The sequence below is a fragment of the Callithrix jacchus genome, chromosome 5 (genome assembly GCF_049354715.1).
Source record: "Callithrix jacchus isolate 240 chromosome 5, calJac240_pri, whole genome shotgun sequence".
In the NCBI taxonomy this organism is placed as follows: domain Eukaryota; kingdom Metazoa; phylum Chordata; class Mammalia; order Primates; family Cebidae; genus Callithrix; species Callithrix jacchus.
In genome coordinates, this window is record NC_133506.1 from 97,303,738 (window position 1) to 97,322,531 (window position 18,794).

Sequence of the window (18,794 nt, forward strand, 5' to 3'; positions counted from 1 at the left end):
GTACAAATGTTTTCTCTAAGGCTTCTTATCTCCTAAAAAGACACAGGTTATTCTGACAGGTGAAACAAGACCGGGCAAATATGCAACATTGATCTAATCAGCAGGAACAAGAGCAATGTTTTAACTGGGGCTACCTTTTACCAGCGTCATTAAAGGCTCCCATTACTCTTTTATTAGAGGTTCCCTCTCTTCCTTATCAGATTATAGAATGAACATAACTCATGGCAGTGATTTGATCTCTTGTTAAAGAGGATTACAGCTTTGCATTACCTCGGATTGACACAGTTTATAATTCGCTTGTTGATTCTCAGGCGGGTAGCACCACACGTTTGACCCCCCAGCAGTGCTGAGGGGAAAGGACTCACATATATCATCATTAAAGATGGTGGCCAGCACAGAGATAGGGGGCACAGGGCCTTCTTCCTCCAGTAATGTCAGAAAGGACAAAAGAAACACTCTCAAGTTCAAACCTAAGGCTTAGGCCAGCATTTTAAAACTGGGTTGGAAAGAAAACACTGCTGTTGTTTCTTCTCCTTTTCCTGATTTGCTGCTGTTTGGTCTCTTATTTTAGAGAATTTACGTTGTCAAAATGAAGCCTTGGCTCCAAGCAGGAGGTAGAGTGATAAAAGCACATCTTCTAGAAAGAGATTTGTAGATGCTGAACAGATAAAGTCTTCCTCAAAACGGGCCTCTTTGACTATAGTTCTCATTTCTGCAGTTGTATTCTCGCCGCTTCTTCAAAGGATTATCCATCCTTTTTCCCCAAAAGGATATTTCACATTCTTTAAAATGTGTGTAAATGTTTCTCTTAAGGAGTTGTTTTAAACTTTTTATTATTATTGGCTTTCTGAATATATTGCAGTATCTTATAGATATTGTATTAATCACAACTAAGTAACCTTCAAGTTACTTGTGAGCAGGTAGGCAATAGCTAAGTTTTTTGACTTGATTTAGTTAGTCACAACTATGTTATAAATGTTTCCCACAGTGATCACTGAGCCAACATTAGATTGCTAAGATACCATTTCTGTTTCTAAGTGCAGTTGTCCTTCACTCTGATTTATCCACTGTAAGTTTGTCCCCTTTGTCTGATGGGCAATGAAATGACATAGAATAATGACATCATATTTCACTTACTGAGCATTTACTATATGCCAGACATTGCCCTGAGCCCTTCACATAACATTTTCTTTTTTTTGAGACCGAGTCTTGTTCTGTTGCTAGGCGCCAGGCTAGAGTGCAGTGGCGTTATCTTGAATCACTACAACCTCCGCCTCCCGGGTTCAAGCAATCCTCCTGCCTCAGCCTCCCAAGTAGCTGGGACTACAGGCGCGCACCACCACACCCAGCTAATTTTTGTATTTTAGTAGAGATGGGGTTTCACCGTGGTGGCCAGTATGGTCTCTATCTCTTGACCTAGTGATCTGCCTGCCTCGGCCTCCTAAAGTGCTGGGATTACAGGCATGAGCCACCGTGCCCAGCCCATTTTCATTTGTTCCTTATTAAAAAAAAAAACAGTGATTGACGTTATCTACATTATATAAGAATATTAAGGCATTGAACAGTTAAGTAACTTGTCCGGTTGAACAAGTAAGTAGTGGAACTGGTATATGCATCTAAGAGTGCAGCCCTTAACCCCCACTTCTATTTCCAAGAAGTTAACAAGCTTTGAGAAATACTTGGGAATGATGTGCCAAAGGGAAGCCCCCACCCCACCCCTAGTCACTCTTTCAAAAACTTCTTTGGGGAGGAAAAAAAACGACTTTGGACTAAAATACTTCCCCCACCCTTTCTTTTATAAGAGAGAGATTTTCTATGCAGGAAGATTTGGCCTGTCAGTAATTCATATTTGAGTGTGAATCACTGGATTCCCAAACCTGGTTTTATGTTCTATCATTCTGGTTACAAAGACTTTAGACCTCATAATTAGCTTTGAATCCTGATCTGGTATATTTAATCAGTTTATGCTTATAATTCTGTTCTCTGCCATAGTCAGGCATCTGTCACCTACTTTTCTTAGAGACAGTATCTTTTTCCCTTATAATAAAATGGTACATGCTTATGGAAGAAAATTTGAAAAACATAGAAAGGATAAAGAAAAATGTGTCATCCTCCTATTAAGAATAGAACATTATTGAAATGCAAATCAAAACTACATTGAGATACCACCTCACGCCAGTTAGAATGGTGATCATTAAAAAATCTGGACATTTTTAATCAACAGATGCTGGAGAGGATGTGGAGAAATAGGAACACTTTTACACTGCTGGTGGGAGTGTAAATTAGTTCAACCATTGTGGAAGACAGTGTGGCGATTCCTCAAGGACCTAGAAATAGAAATTCCATTTGACCCAGCAATCCCATTACTGGGTATATATCCAAAGGATTATAAATCATTCTGCTATAAGGACACATGCACACAAATGTTCATTGCAGCACTGTTTACAATAGCAAAGACCTGGAACCAACCCAAAGGCCCATGAGTGATAGACTGGACAGGGAAAATGTGGCACATATACACCATGGAATACTATGCAGCCATCAAAAACAATGAGTTCATGTCCTTTGTAGGGACATGGATGAACCTGGAAACCATCATTCTCAGCAAACTGACAAAAGAACAGAAAATCAAACACTGCGTGTTCTCACTCATAGGTGGGTGTTGAGCAATGAGAACACACAGACACAGGAAGGGGAGCATCACACACTGGGGTCTGTAGCGGGGATATAAGGGAAGGACAGCAGGGGGTGGGGAGTTGGGGAGAGATAGCATGGGGAGAAATGCCAGATATAGGTGATAGGGAGGAAGGCAGCACATCACACTGCCATGTGTGTACCTATGCAACAACCTTGCATGTTCTTCACATGTACCCCAAAACCTAAGTTGCAATTAAAAAAAGAACATTATTAATACTTTTACATGTTTTCTTATAGAAATTTTTGTGTATGTATTTTATACAGATATACACATGTGTTTGAATCTTTTTCAGATTAACTTTATAGTATAAGCATTTTAATGATATATTTTTAAAAGCATTTTAATAGTATAATTTATTATAGAATATTATCATTGGACATTTAGGTTGCTTGCAGTTGCTTTCCTTTATTTTCAGGTAGTGCTTCAGTGAGCATATATATACAGAAATCTGCATTCTAGGTTTTGCTGTGTCTTTAGAATAGATTTCTCAAAACAGATTTCTTGAAGAAAAACATTTTTCTTTATCCTTTCTATATTTTTCAAATTTTCTTCCATAAGCATGTACCATTTTAATTATAAGGGAAAAAGATACTGTCTCTAGGAAAAGTAGGTGACAGATGCCTGACTATGGCAGAGAACAGAATTATAAGCATAAACTGACTAAATATACCAGATCAGGATTCAAAGCTAATTATGAGGTCTAAAGTCTTTGTAACCAGAATGATAGAACATAAAACCAGGTTTGGGAATCCAGTGATTCACACTCAAATATGTAAACTTTCTAATGATTCTTGATGGGTTATTCTAAGTTACATGACTCCTTTCTTTTCAGCTGAGGTTTATGTCATTTTATCTTTGCTAAGAGGGAAAACTATCTTTTTCTTTTTTCTTTTTTGAGCCAGAGTCTTGCTCTGTTGTCCAGGCTAGAGTGCAGTGGTGCAATCTCAGCTCACTGCAACCTCCACCTCTTGGGTTCAAGTGATTCTCCTGCCTCAGCCTCCCAAGTAGCTGGGACTACAGGCATGTGCTATTATGCCCAACTAATTTTGTATTTTTAGTAAAGATGGGGTTTCACCATGTTGACCAGGCTGAGCTGGAACTCCTGACCTCAGGTGATCCGTCCTGCCTTAGCCTCCCAGAGCACTGGGATTACAAGGGTGAACTGCCGTGCCTGGCCAGGAGAGCTGTCTTTTAAAAATTATTTCCTATTTAGTAATGATAAAAGTTACTTATTGTTTTTAAGTTCATAACAAATGACACCTTATTGAGGACCTGTAATGTAGTAGGCAGTGGGCTATAATCTAATGTTTATTTTCTCATGTAATAGTAAATTTGAAGAATATTAACCATTTATTTGTATCATTTGCAGTTCTGTTTTTATCCTTTGCCCATTTTCTTTCTGAGTTTTAGCTTTCCTTTGTGAATTTTCTTCCTGTATGAATTCTCTACATTATGGTTATATAACATTTCCTGGTTTTTGTAGATTTTTGCATTTTGCTTACCTGTCAATATTAGTGATTTTTATTGGTCACATAGAAGTTTTACTTTTTAACCTAATTAAATACATAAGAACTTTTTCGGGGAATGTTTTTCACTGTTTTGTGATTAGGCAATCTTACCTCTATCCTGGATTGATTACCGTTCACCTATATTTTATTTAATTTCATCTGACTTTTTCCTTTCTTTTAATCTATTTGGAACTTTATTTTAATATATTGCTCAGTGATCTTCACTTTTTATTTCTACTGCCTCTTTTTTCTTCCCTGTAGAGATGGGGTCCTGCTATGTTGCCCCAGCTAGTCTTGAACTCCTGGACTCAAGTGATCCTCCTACCTTGGCCTCCCAAACTGCTAGGATTACAGACATGAGCCACCACCCCTGGCCTTTTTAATTTTCTTTTTTAATTCCCACCATGGACTATTACACTAACAGCTTATTAACCAGTAGTCTCTATTCTTCTCCATTTTGTGTTTGTTTCATGGCCAGATTCACCGTCCTCAGATTTCACTTAGAGCGTGCTACTCTTTCCTCTAGAATAAACCCATACTCTGAAGCCTGCCAGTCAAGGCCATCCATGACTTGTTACCTTGCTACCATTCTCTCCTTATTGCCTATTTCACTCCGTGTTCTGTCTGGAGCAGGCACCTGCAATCCCTGGGGCACACTGTCTATTCCGCATGTCCGTTCATTCTGCTCACTTAGCCTGCAGCATCTCCCACCTTCATCTCACTGTTGTTTCCTGTTGAAATACTCAGTCACGAGGGCACCAGCCTTTCTATGGAGACTTCAGATTCTACACCTCACTGTACAGGTGGCTTTTTCTTCTTTGAACTCATTCTATTTGTTCCTCCCTAACAGTATTTATTACAGTTCACAAATGCACTTATTAGGGTTTTTTTTTTCTTGCTAAGAATGTTCAGTTACAAGTCAAAGAAGTATGCCTGTGTTTACTGTCATCTTGTTTTTAGTATTATCAGGATTTATGTTCATGTATTTGGAATAATATTTTTTAATTTCAATTATAGCTTGTCTTATATAGCATTTTATAGCATTTTAGTATTTGCAAAACACTACTTGAAGGTCTTTTTCCAGTTGTCAGCTTTGTCTAAGCTCAGCAACTGCCTTAGTATTCCTGAGCATGTCATGCCCTCGCTCCTATGCACTGCCTCCCTGGGAAGGCTTCTTTATATGCCATGCTTTCTTTCACATAGTGAAAATAGTCCTCTTGTTCACTAAATTCTTGAGAATAAAATGTTCCTTTTAATTTGTTAATTTCTGAGGACAATTTTAAATGTCATCCCTAACAGATAATTATTTAAATAAACAAAATTAGGCTGGGCGCAGTGGCTCAAGCCTGTAATCCCAGCACTTTGGGAGGCCGAGGCGGGTGGATCACGAGGTCAACAGATCGAGACCATCCTGGTCAACATGGTGAAACCCTGTCTCTACTAAAAATGCAAAAAAAAATTAGCTGGGCATGGTGGCGCGTGCCTGTAATCCCAGCTACTCAGGAGGCTGAGGCAGGAGAATTGCCTGAACCCAGGAGGTGGAGGTTGCAGTGAGCCGAGATCACGCCATTGCACTCCAGCCTGGGTAACAAGAGCGAAACTCCGTCTCAAAAAAAATAAAATAAAATAAAAATAAACAAAATTTGTGTTTTCACATCTGTGTATTACACCACTATCCCTCAGCATGAAATACAGACATACCTGTTGCTGTGCAAACTTAAAAAAAAGTTGGATAGAGGCTTCCTGTCTGAGATGCTTTTAAAGGCCTCTGCATACGTTCATTTAGTTTGCTGTTTAGAAGATTATGTTTGCAACTGTCCTATAAGATGAAGATGAGTTTTTTGCCTCTTTTGCTGAAATCTCTCCAAATTATCTCATTTCTTTAACATTCTCTCTTCTGCTTCCATGTCACTTTGTCTGGGTCCATATTATATATAGCGTCTACCACCAGGTTGCTTCCTAATTATTCATAGGTTAGGTCTCCATGTGAAAGCATCGTGCTGCTTGAGGGCCAACGCCTTATTTTGTTCTTAGCTCATGGCCATGTCGGAAAAGCCCCAGAATGAAAGGTTCTACTCTGGGACTTCTCATTCCCAACCCTTTGCTTAGTGGGTTTTTTTTTTTTTTTGGAGACAGAGTCTCTCTCCTTCACCTAGGCTGGAGTGCAGTGGTGTGATCCTGGCTCAATGCAATCTCCACCTCCCTCATTCAAGCGATTCTTCTGCCTCAGCCTCACGAGTAGCTGGGACTACAGGCGTGTGCCACCACGCCTGGCTAATTTTTTGTATTTTTAGTAGAGACGAGGTTTCACCATATTGGCCAGGCTGGTCTCAAATTCCTGACCTTGTGATCCGCCCGCCTCAGCCTCCCAGAGTGTTGGGATTACAGGCATGAGCCACTTCACACAGCCTTTAAGGTCATTTTTACTTAAGATTGAACCTTGAGAAAAGATCTCTCAAGATTACTCTTACATTTCCATCACATTCAAGAGCGTAGACCCTAAACTTTGTACATGCTATAGGTTTTCTCCTGCTATATACTATATACTATAGGTTTCTCCTGATATATACTATAGGTTTCTCCTGATATATATTATAGGTTTCTGTGCTGTTTAAATCAGGTTTGGTTCTAGTGGCCTTCCTATAAATTATTACAGGTCGAGGATCACCTATGGGGAATTCTTGGGTCCAGAGGAATTTCGTATTTCAGATTTTCTTGGATTTGGAAATATTTACATTATCCCAGTTCAGCGTGTCTAATCGGAAATCTAAAGTGCTCCAGTGAGCATTTTCTTAGAGCATAGTTAGCATCAGTGCTTAAAAAGTTTCAGATTTTGGAGCATTTCAGATTTCAGATACTTGGATTAGGGATACTCACCATGCAGTAACTACGGAACATGAAGAGCACCAGCAGAGCTCTGCAGTGATTTATAGCTTCCAGTCAGTTTTCTGGACTGCTTTCAGGCTTTGTTTTCTTTAAGAAGAAACCATTTTTGGAATGGGTTCTGTAAGTGCATTAACAAAGTATAAAGGCCTGGCTACCTTTTTTTTATTTTTAGTGTTGGTATTAAGTGTCAGCTAAGAAAGGATATTTAGATGGAGGACCTTGCCTGTTATACTTGGAGTTCAAGTTGCTGGCAGCACCTGGCAATGGGAAACTCTCACCAGCCACCCTTGGGCGTGAGGTCTTGAAAGAGCCAAAACCATGCCCCACGCCCTATCATAGTCTCCCTGGGGAGCAGAACACTTCATAAACATTAATTATTTGACTCCCGCTGGGCACTTCCACGTACAAGGTAAATGAGACTGAAGGCCTTTCTTCTACAATATAGATGAGGAAACATCAGCTCAGAGAGGGAAATTACTTGATCAGAGAGGGGTGAGCAGGCGTGGGCCCCAGGGTGTTTGGAGTCTCAGTAACTGACCTGCAGCAGCAGTGGTGGCTGCTGACACCCAAGAGACACAGTCCTGTTCATTTCCCTTTCTGCTTCTCAGAGGTAGGCGTTGGGCCTTTTGTCTCTTGTGTGGAATGTGAAATGCTGCAAAGACGAGCAATTGTTCTTCAATGCTTTCTGCTCCCCTATAAGAAAGAAGAAATCAATACACATTTTCTCATACACATACTTGGCAGCACTCTGCTTCCTCTTCCACAGCTCGGTCCTACAGGGGGAAGCACAGCTATGCAGCCAGACAGACTCTCCAGCGGTCAGGGGAAGAAATGCAAACTACTCACTTTGCACTTAGCAGTCAGGATTTTTAGAGCCACCCATGTAACTGGCTGAGGTAATCAAACTGCTGGCTTCAGGGACTAGTTGGTGAAACTGGCATGGGAGAGACCCTGTTACAGACCCCCTGTTGCTGGCCTGCTCAGTGCTGCTGCCGAAAGCTCACTGGCAGGCGTCCAGGACAAATGCTCCTTTTGCTGAATTTCTCTCTATATTGCAGAGCCAGGGAGGAAGTTCTTTGAAGGGTACTATTAAAAAACAAAAAGTATGGACAGATTGAGAGCAGCCTTTAGAAAAAAAAAAATCAGTTAATAGGCATACAGTCCAAACAAGAGCCCCATCTCAGACTGGATTTTATTTTTTCATCAGAAAATATGATATGGATATCTGTAATTTTGTCTTACAGCTCGCTGTCATTAAACAGTTGTGCAGTATGTGAATAAAAAAGAATTTGCTACCATTATTAGGAGAAATGGCAGCTTGGGTGTCAGAAGAGCCTTGCGAGACAGGAGATGAGTTCAGGGCTTGGGAGTGGGGGAGAGGGCTTGCGGGGTCCTTTGCTCGGAGACCATTAGACTTTTAGAGTGTGTGGGGGGTCACCAGGGGAGCATGTCGAGAGGAGAGAGGAAGCCGAGAGCAGAACCTGGGAGAAGGAAGGCAGAAGACAGCCAGGAGAACACGTGCTCCTTGAATGCTGGGGAGGAGGGTCCGGGCGGGGCAGCTGGCCAGCAGCTGGAAGGGCGTGCTCCTGAGGCTCCAGCCGTCCTCTGTGTCCGGACTCGCATTGCAGAGCTGGCACTTAGCGTTTGCTCACTCAGTAGTTGCTCTTGTGCACTTAGATTGGTACCAGATTTCTAAGCAAAAGAAACCCTCCCAACTTTACCAGAAGTAATAGCAGAGTGCCTTGCTGAAACTCTGTGGGTTGACATTGAATACCCTCACTAATTCCTGCATGTTTTGCCCCCAGAAAAGTTGAAGTTAAGCTAGAGGTGAGTGATGCATCCTGTGCTCCCCCAACACACAGACACACACACTCAAGCCCTGGGTTGTTGGGCAGCATCCTGATACGGATACAAATGTAACTGGAGTGTCAGTCTCACCTTCCATGTGGTTGGAGGAAGTGATTCACGTCTAAGCAGTGAAGCATCCCTGGCTTTTAACAGGAGCTGTTAGAGGGGCTGCTGTTTGAACAAGGAGCTTCATCTTCCTGAAGCCAGCAGTCACAAAACCGTAAACACAACACTGGCCAACTCTATTGCAGGGACCGTGGTGGCTTGACGTTAATATTAAACATCTCCAGCAAGGCAGAGAGCTCTGCAGCCCAGCTCCGGAATAAAAATAAATAAAAATAAAGAGAAACCCTGCTAAAAGCAGTGTGATGATTTGTCGTCTTTCCTTTGTGAGGCCATTTGTCTTCTCTCACATCAAATCTGTTATAAAACAGTCAAACTGTGAAAGTGGAAATCATCCCGGGAATATGGAATATTAATGCGCAGGAAGGAGCGGTCCCCCTTTTGTCTGAAGAGTGGCTCCTCCCCCACCCCCCTTTTTTTGCAAGTCCACTAAGGTAAATTATTTTCTTTAAAATAATATGGAAGATTTGAGGCTGGTGGTAGGGATGGTGGAAGTTAGGAGTGTTTTTCTTCCTTTGTTAAAATGCAGGGGATTTGTAACCAGCTTGAGTAAGGACAAAGCACAAGTGAGAAGAAAACCTGTACTCCGTGCAGTCCCTTTCTCACCCCTGTCCCTCTTCCCTCTCCTCCCTGTTCCCCAGCCTCTCAGTTCCTTTGTTTGGGGCCTGAACCTGCTTCTTGGAACATTTATAAATCTTGAGTCTGTCTGATCTTTAGGAGACAGGCCACAGGCCACGTGTCACCACTTGTAATTTAGAGCTGTAGGGCTAAAAGCTTTTGCAGAGGTTTGAAGGACCTAGTTCTGACCTGACCAAAAGAACGAATTGGAACAGACCTTCTAGAGTCTCCTTCAAGCACTGGGGAGGAGGGTGATGAGAGCAGACACACCAGGTAATTTATGGGCTCCCCTGGCTGGTCGTTGGGTCCACTTAGAAATGAGTCATGTACTGCCACCTTGTGGCAGCTTTGGGTGGCTGCAGTTTGGTTGTTTTGGAACCTTGTGATGAGTTCAGCTAGTGTCCAATTGGACATGATTTGCCTTGTATCTAGATTTAGGTAATTACTGATAGATGAGGGGTGTCTCTCAGTTACTCTTATGTTGCTAATTTGATCCTGTTAAGAAATAAGTCTTAACTGGAAGAAGGTTGCTTGCTTTCCCCTCTACCTCCTTTCTTTGGTTTGTGATTTTTTTGTGGGGGTTTTGTTGTTCAGGTTTGGTTTGGTTTTTGGTTTGGAATTGTGATGAGATTTCAGGAAAGAAGCCCGTGATGCTCCTTTGCTTGCTGGGGGATAAGAGGAGAGTGAGGGAGACCTAGTACCGACTTTTTGGCCTTATTCAGAAGTCCAGGTTTTTCTTCTGTAGTGATTTCTGTGTTTTCTGACTAAATACTAACTCCTTGTAAGCACCGTCTTTTTACTTGGGTTACCTTCCCAGCAATCCAGACTTCTTGGGGAGCCAAGTTCTTTCTTTGTTTCTTTTTTGTTTGTTTTGATATGGAGTCTCACTCTTTGGCCCAGGCTAGAGTGCAATGGCACAATCTTGGCTCACTGCAACCTCCGCCTCCCAGGTTCAAGCAGTTCTCCTGGCTCAGCCTCCCGAGGAGCTGGGATTACAGGCACGCACCATCACGCCTGGCTATTTTTTGTATATTTAGTAGAGACAAGGTTTCTCCATGTTGGCCAGGCTGGTCTTGAACCCGTGACCTCAGGTGATCCATCCACCTTGGCCTCCCAAAATGCTGGGATTATAGGCATGAGCCACCGTAGCCCCCATGCCTTGAGGAGCTAAGTTCTAATGTGTGTTGCCTGTGTGTGAGCCTGTTCCCATGACAAACACAGGGCTGCCCCTACCACACAGCCCCAGGAGGACAGGGCAATTACCTGCCATTTGGATCAGTATGTTTCTCCTTGTAGGTCAAAGAGACACTTCTCAGCTATCTTTCTCTCACTTGTAAAGTCACTGATAGAGAGTAGGACGGATTAGGGTGGGGAAAGCCAAATAAGTGATGAAAGGAGGGTGCCATTTCGTCCCTAGTGTTGGTAGGGAGCAGCCATAATGCATTCACACGGGTCCTCAGCATGTTGCTGTCTCACTCCGTTTCTCATGATCGTAGATGACGATACCATTTATGCAATGGGGGCTTTGCTTAGCGCTCTAAAAACAGTATGTTTTTACCAACAGTATATTGTCACCAACTTACTGATGAGGAAGCCAAGATTCAGCAGGGCTAAGTAATTTACCTAAGGTCCTAGACCCAGTAAGGACCCAAGCCAGAGTCAGAACCAGCTCTGACAGCAGCTTCCAGCCCCTCCGCATTTATGATGCCATGCTGCAGGCCGTGGAACAGCATTCGCCTTGTTCTGTTTAACTATTCAAGATGTGTATTAAGCTGGCTTCTCTGTTTAAATATAGAAGAAAAGAAAGCTGCTGTCCCGTGATCTGTAGACATTTTTAAGAGGAAACTGGAGGAGTGAGTAGACTTTGCCCTTTGACATGTTGGTCTGCTTTGGTTTCTGGCAATTAGAATGAAGGCACATGTTTTATTGGAGAAGGATCCCTTTGTTCGGTGCCATTAGCACGAGCTAAGTGACAGTTGTCAAGCCATCTTTTTCCGAAGACATTTGGGAGACCCTGGGCGTACTGGCAGATAAAACAGAAGAGAGTGGAGGCCTTGGGAAGACAGAGAAGTATGAGTTCAGAGTGCAGGAGAGATGGAGTCCTGCTCCCCTGGCTTCGGCTCTTAAGGGCTACACCAGAAATGTTGGGATTGGCTTGAAGGTTCTGAGGACCTTGCTTCTGGAGCTTTGGCAAAATAGAGGGCTCAGAAGAGTGAGTCAGGATGGCAAGCAGGCTGGATCACAGGAGGAATGGAGGGAACTGAGGCCGCTGAACCTGGAAAGGAACAGATTTAGTTAGCTAAAGACATCAGATAGTTGACATGCTGCCACAGGGAATAGTGGTCAATCTTACTTCTCTCCTGGCTTTAGTGGGACAAGAGCCCATGGCTGTGAGTCCCAGAATGGCAGAATTGGCTTCAGCAGGAGGAAGAGTGTGTTTGTGTCTCCCTAGATGGAGTGGTTTGTCAGAGACACACTTAATGCATGTATTCACCTTCCTGATCTAGCTTCTGCTATGCCTTTCATGTCTTTGTAAACCTCCGCAAAACCTAACAGAGTTCAAATAAGCATTCAAATAGTTTTAATTAATTGATTATACCTGTAGTATGTTAGATTTTGAGGCCAGGAATCCTATACATCTAGTACATGTTTAAGCTTCCACCACACTAAGCAAATTGTTTTCAAACACAAATGTAAAAAAGACAGCGTCAGTACATCACCAATAATTTTAAAAGCACACATCTGTCATCGGCAGCCACACTGGTCAGTGCAGAGCAGGCGTGCATGTGAATCTCTGCACTGACCACATCTGGGCAGATTCTACTCGCAGGGTTTCAGATCGGATCCAGACCCTGCTAGCCGTGAGCGCTGCTGTGATTGGAACCCTTTTCCGACTTGCCTGTCATGTGCTTTCTTCATTTCTCTTGAATCTTCGATGTATATATGGGGTTGAGCTAAGGCAGAAGCAAATGCTACAGCACTTTTATGTGCAGTGTGGGAGAGGTAGAGGGCTAGAAAGGAAAGAAGGGCCAGGACATTCTGGGATGTGTCTTACCTATTAAGAGAGAACCCCACTCCTAAGAAGCAACAAGTGAACAATTTTTAATTAGTCAAAGGCAAATATGTATACCATTTTATTTATTTGTTTATTTTTAATAGAGACAGGGTCTCACTATGTTGCCCAGGCTGATCTCACACTCCTGGGCTCGAGTGATCCTCCCACGTCAATGTCCCAAAGTGCTGGGATTAGAGGCATGAGCCACCACACTTGGCCTGTGTGTCAGGTTTAATCTGGAAAGCAGCAATATTGTCTCCACTGGCTCCTTTGGAAGACTGGTGTGTAATACTTGCTTGGAGACCACGATGTGCTTTGGGAGGCTGCCCAGGCTTCTTCAGGGGGCAGTGGGATGGCCGTACTCTTCCCACCATCCACCTGTCTTTGGCCACAGGAGTGGGTAGGTACAGCTCAGGGAAGCCTTGGAGGCTTGAGGGTTTCAGGGCCAGTGTAGGAGGAGTGCGGTCTTCTGTAGAGTGGATGGTAGAGTTCCTTCAGAATCCCCAGTGCTGCAAGCTACTGACCTAGCAAATTGAAAGCCCCACACAGATCATTTGCAGGTTTAATATGCTCCTTTATACTGTTTGCCCAAATGACGTCTTGAAAGACAGTGATCTGTGTTGCGGTCGGGTGAGGAGTGCACATGTGGAACTGAAGGGAACATTCGGGTCCACGTCCGTGAGGGGCTGCATTCTTACACACATACACCCCCCATTTCACTCAGAGCTTTTAAAACTTACCTGCCACTCAAGAGATTGCAGGTCACAGCTAGCTACCATGTGCATACTTTAAGTCTCTTCAGAAGAATCACATAATAAATAAGCCAAATCTTAAGACAGACACACACATGCGTGTGCACACACACACGCACATTCTGTCTTTATGAAAAATGGCTGCTAATCCATGATCATTTTTTTTCTAGAAACAGGTTTTATGATAATATAGTTAAAAATATTAAATTAGAAAATGCCTCACTAAGGGTTATAAAACCTTACTACACTAGAGATAGGTAATTATCCCCTCTACAGCCTAAATGACAGTTTAAAAGAAATAAAAATGTTAGTGCTCATTACTTGCTTTTGTAGGTTGCAATAAAGGGTAAGTTAAATTTTAATTCAAGGAAGAGCCCCTGCTATCGACCTTCTACCTCAGGTCCAAGTCCTGTTAATTACTCCGGAGGCTGCTCCCCTGCACAAAACCAGCGTAACACATTGTCTGCAGTGCACCCTCCCACTGCCCAGGAGCGTGTGTGTTGGGGGTGGGGGATTACACATCAGTGATTCACATCTTGGTTCTTAATGTGATAGGGAGCAGGAATTATGTATGTTAGAAAAAAAAGTTCATTATGCACATAGCCTTAAGGGGACCTTGGGTATGAAAGTATACACTTACTCTGGAGAATCCGAGGGAGACAAGGCCCACCTGGAGAATTGGTAGTTTAGCTTCTCCACATGGCTAGATCCCGGTTGGGAAGATGCAGCCAGGAGACAGGTTCCTGCAGGAGAAGGCGGTGGCCCTCGGTCCCATGGCACCTTTTTGTAGCCTCGTCTTTAGCTGGAGTTTTGTTTTTCTTGCGAAGGGGTGAGGGCTGTGGACGTGTTTTGCTTTTTTTCAGGATGTCTTTGCCTTTCCCTAAGCACTGAGGCACCCGCCTAGGTTTGAGGGAAGAACTGCTCAGTGCACCCTGCAGCCCAGTCTTCAGACTGGGGCACGCAGAGACTTTCCAAGGGGAAGGTGGACACAGATAGTCAGGAGTCAGTCTCAGGCGTGCGCTTTCCTAAAGCTGTCTGCCCCAGAGCAGGCCTGCGCTTGAGGGCACGGTCTCCTTTTACCCTTGTCCTTCTCCAGCCTTGAAAAGCCTCCCTCCAGCCCATCCTTAAAGTGACAGGGACCTCTAGCTACCACAGGAAAACCTCCAGGTCCCCAAACACAAAGACAGCTGGAAATAAGGGTACAGAGATTAAGAAAGGAAATGCCTAAGGACTGGATGACAAGCCCTGTGCGGGCCGGGTGTTTCCGTGTCTTCATTTGCAGCACAGTCTCAGGAGAACATGAGTTGAATTGAGTTGTCAGTTGGTTGATCATTTGGTGATGAGTCACTATGCAATTTGTGCGTGTGTGCCACATAATTCAGAAAGAATGAAAAGAACGAAAAGAATCAAGTGGCATTGCTGTGACAAAACTCTATCATTCCTATCTGCATGTTTATATGACAGCATTTCTCAGTGCTTATGTCTACAAAAAAAACAAAAAATAGGAATGCTGAACCCTCCTTCATTCTAGCAATAAATAATATTCCTCCATGAATCCATGAACAAATGGAGGGAAAAGCCTCATCCATATCATTAAGGGGTACATTTCCAGTAACATTTTACACAGGTGTGGATATTAAATTTTCATGAAAATTAGAATATATTGTATCATGTTATTAGGATACAATTGTATCGTTGTATCCCAATAATAACTCGATCCAGAGGAAAATGTTAACTACTTAGAGCCTTATAATGTCAAACACTTAAAATGTTTTTATCTCAATTTTGTTGAATTTTGAAAATATCAAAAGTGTTTTTATTTACAGACTAATGTGGCCAAGAAGTATGATAAAGGTGATGGCTAGAAGACACTTAAGCATAGAACCGTTACACTAGGACAAAACTCTATAGGGGAAAAGGCAGATGGAAATAAAATTTTTTTAAAAAAAGGATGCTATAAAATGTCCAAGTTAAAGAGTTTATGTGTCAGGCTGGGCGTGGTGGCTCACACCTGTAATCCCAGCACTTTGGGAGGGATTACCTGAAGTATATCACCTGAGGTCGGGAGTTTGAGACCAGCCTGACCAACATGGAGAAACCCCATCTTTACTAAAAAAAAAAAAAAAAAATCAGTGGGGCATGGTGGCACATGCCTGTAATCCCAGCTAATCAGGAGGCTGAAGCAGGAGAATGGCTTGAACCAGGGAGGCGGAGGTTGCGGTGAGCTGAGATCACCACTGCACTCCAGCCTGAGCAACAAGAGTGAACCTCTGTCTCAAAAAAAAAAGAGTTTATGTGTCACTGTGTTAACTTAAATGAATAAACAGTGAGTATCAAGGCACTATGGCACATAGATTCCGTTGCAGGCATTACAAAAGTTCATATTCTCACAACCTTCTGGTAATTATATATTTTGTAACTATTTAAACTTATGGTGAAAAACCTTATAAAAATATGCAACCTTCCCTTCTCCAACCTAGCAAAGAGGCAGGCCAGCTGCTCAGGGCAGGAGCCAAAGCCAGGATATAGGGGAAGGGCTGAGGCCAAGCTGAACCCCTGGAATCTGCAGCAGGAATGGGGTGGGGTAGCATGGGGGGACCTTCATCCCAGTGGTGCTCCTAGGCCCCAGGGAGGGTCTGCTTTGTCTGTCTCAGAGAAGGGAGTGGAAGAGTCAGCCAAGAGGCTGTTGCCATGTTTTTCATGAGAGACGGTGAGATCTGAGCTAGTGGAAGCCTGGAGGAGCTGTGAAGTTTGAGACACTTTGAAGGTAAAAACGGTCACTAGCTGGTGGTAGTGGGTGAGGAAGACATAAAAGTAGAAATTGCTTGGGGACTTTTAGATTGAAGTAATCCCCTATTCATATTCTGTCTCTGTGAAAATGTTTTAAGAACCCAGACCACTCAGCTTCCCAAGTTGCCTTGCCATGAACAGCTGCATATGTTTGTCAGCTTTGCCCACCTGAGTGTGAAATGATGTTCTATGAAAACATGGGTTTCAGCATTTCACTCTCTGCTCCTGACACGCGAACCCTGCTGCGGACAGTAACTGCTGCCTTCGGCCCCGGCGTTGCACTGATATTGCGCGCAGAGTGGAAGCATTTGCTCAATGGTAATGATGGGGTCTGGTGCAGGCAAGCACGGCGAGGCTGGGAAGGGTATGATTGTGAAGCGCTAAATAGCATCGCGCCTCTGCATTTCCCTCTCATCAAACGTTGTCGTCTTAAAGTCACACTGTCCTTTTGTCATGGCGACTCTCCCTTTCACACCATTTAATATTTTGTGTGGAAATGGCTGGAGAGACTTGTCTTTACTGGCAAATAGGCAGGCCATAGTGTGATGAAGTGCAGCCTGCACCGGGCATCAGGGTGTCAGTGTCACGGAGCTGGTGATTTGGGAGCCGTGGGTTTGCATTTGGTCTGGGGCTGCCTTCCACCTTGGCAGGGCTCATCTGGGCTGACTGAGGGCGAGTCACGTGGATGTGCGTAACAAGAGCAAAAGAGATGGGTGGAGCTCGGGGGGCACCTGTGTCCTTTGTCTGTGGCCTAGGGGCCTGCTGGGTAGTTCAGGGTGAAGCCACCAACACTCTCTTGGGATAAAAATCCTGTAATAAAATTGGAGGCCTCTTTTTTTCTGGCCTGTGCTTTCACTGCCTGTCTGTCCCATGCTCCCCAACATGATGAAGCTAGCTTACATTTGTGGCTTCCGGAGTTTCTTCCTTAAGCTGTTTTTCTTTTTACTTTTTTAAAGCTTTGATACTCTATTACTTTTGCTGGTTTTCTCATTGTGGTGCTTCTGTTTCTATACACAACTATAGTAGGGTGACTTCAAAAAAAAGACCAATGGGTTTTTGGTGTTGAAGCTTTGCTGTTTGAAAGGTGGGGTTTTTTGGTTTTGTTTTCAAAGTCGGATGTGCCCATGCTGACCCTCAGATAATGAGAGCACTTTTAAAAGCTTGTTTTCCTAACAAGATGGCAGGCTATAATTTGAGTTCGATCTTGAGAATATCCGAGCAGGTGTAGATTTCTTCTGGGGCTGCTGACTCCTGGCCCATTACCTCAGCCCTGTGTGTGCCTGACCTGTCTCTGTGAGGTCTACTGGCAGGGCCTTCTGCAGAGCGTGAACATGGATGGCTGCCTCTGTGGCCACGTGCTGCACACCCACCTCCCTGGTGGCAGGGATGTCCTCACACAGGTCTTACCTGCTTGGAACCTCATGGCTCCCTCATACCTCTGCAGGGAGGATCTGCTCTGAATCCACAGGGGAAAGGGTTCTGGAGCTTCTGTCTCAATGATAGGAAAGATCCGTGCCCCATCCAAACCCCTTTCAGGATTTCCAGGCCTTGGCAGATGGCTTTGGCCAGATGTTTGTGTATGTTACCTTTCAAAGCAGGAATAGTGGTTGAAAGTGGTCATTTACTTTTCTTTTTAGGGGCCAAGACACTGGCATGTTACGATGGTTTTAATGTTAAAAACCCAACTTTAGACATAAATTAACCCATCATATGATTTATTAGACTGAGAATAGAGACAGGGCATCTGGGGAGTGGGGAAGAAGCTTAGTTCTCCTCCTCAACAACCGCACAGATGATAGTGATTGGAATCTTGTTGCTGGGTCATTTTTATTGTTTTTCAAGTACTGCCAAGTTCAAGAAAATGTATGAAGACTAAATTACATCCCCTACATCCCATGCCCGATTGAATCCTCCTCACCGGGTGGCGGTCTCCTACATCCTATTAAAATATTCAATCTTGTTTTCTTACTTGAAGAGCCTGTCTGCAAAGGGCAAACTTACAGAACACTCATTCCCTGGAGACAGGGTGTCTGGCCACACTGGACTATTTCCGTATTTTACTGTTTGATTGGGTTTCTTCCTTCTGTTGTGTTTGTGAGTAAGAAGCTGCGGGTGCATTTTTAATTCCATGGTTGTTTTTTCAACTGAAGAAACAGATTGGGGTATTTCCCAGCTTCTGTGTTCCTTTTTAACCTTGAACAGTGAACCAGTGTGTTAACCAGTTTGCGGTGTTTGTCTTCTAGGACAGAGCTGTATCGCTCTCTTTTTGGCCAGCTCCACCCTCCTGATGAACGCCACAAGGGTAGACATCACCCACCTCCGACACCCAGCGGCACCATGGCTGGTATGGCTGCTTGTCCAGATGGAGGAAACCAGTGACTTTACGGGGATGCGCTAGCAGGGAAGTCCCTGGGAAGGTGCTGCGTTCAGAACATGTGCCTGATACGTGCAAGGGCGCCGCCCCATGCCCCAACCCCACCTTTAAACATCACAAATAAAGAGCATTGTTACTGCTA

At 43.6% G+C, this 18,794-nt stretch overlaps 1 protein-coding gene across 2 annotated transcripts in view; it reads left to right on the top strand.

Annotated features, from left to right (window-relative positions):
• AATF (apoptosis antagonizing transcription factor) overlaps positions 1–18,794 on the top strand; it is a 107,120-nt gene extending 88,326 nt beyond the window's left edge. For both annotated transcript variants that reach the window (XM_002748315.6, XM_008997006.3), the window contains one exon: positions 18,522–18,794. In XM_002748315.6, the coding sequence (XP_002748361.2) occupies positions 18,522–18,657 (136 nt within the window). In that variant the 3' untranslated portion in view covers positions 18,658–18,794. The remainder of the gene's footprint in view (positions 1–18,521) is intronic.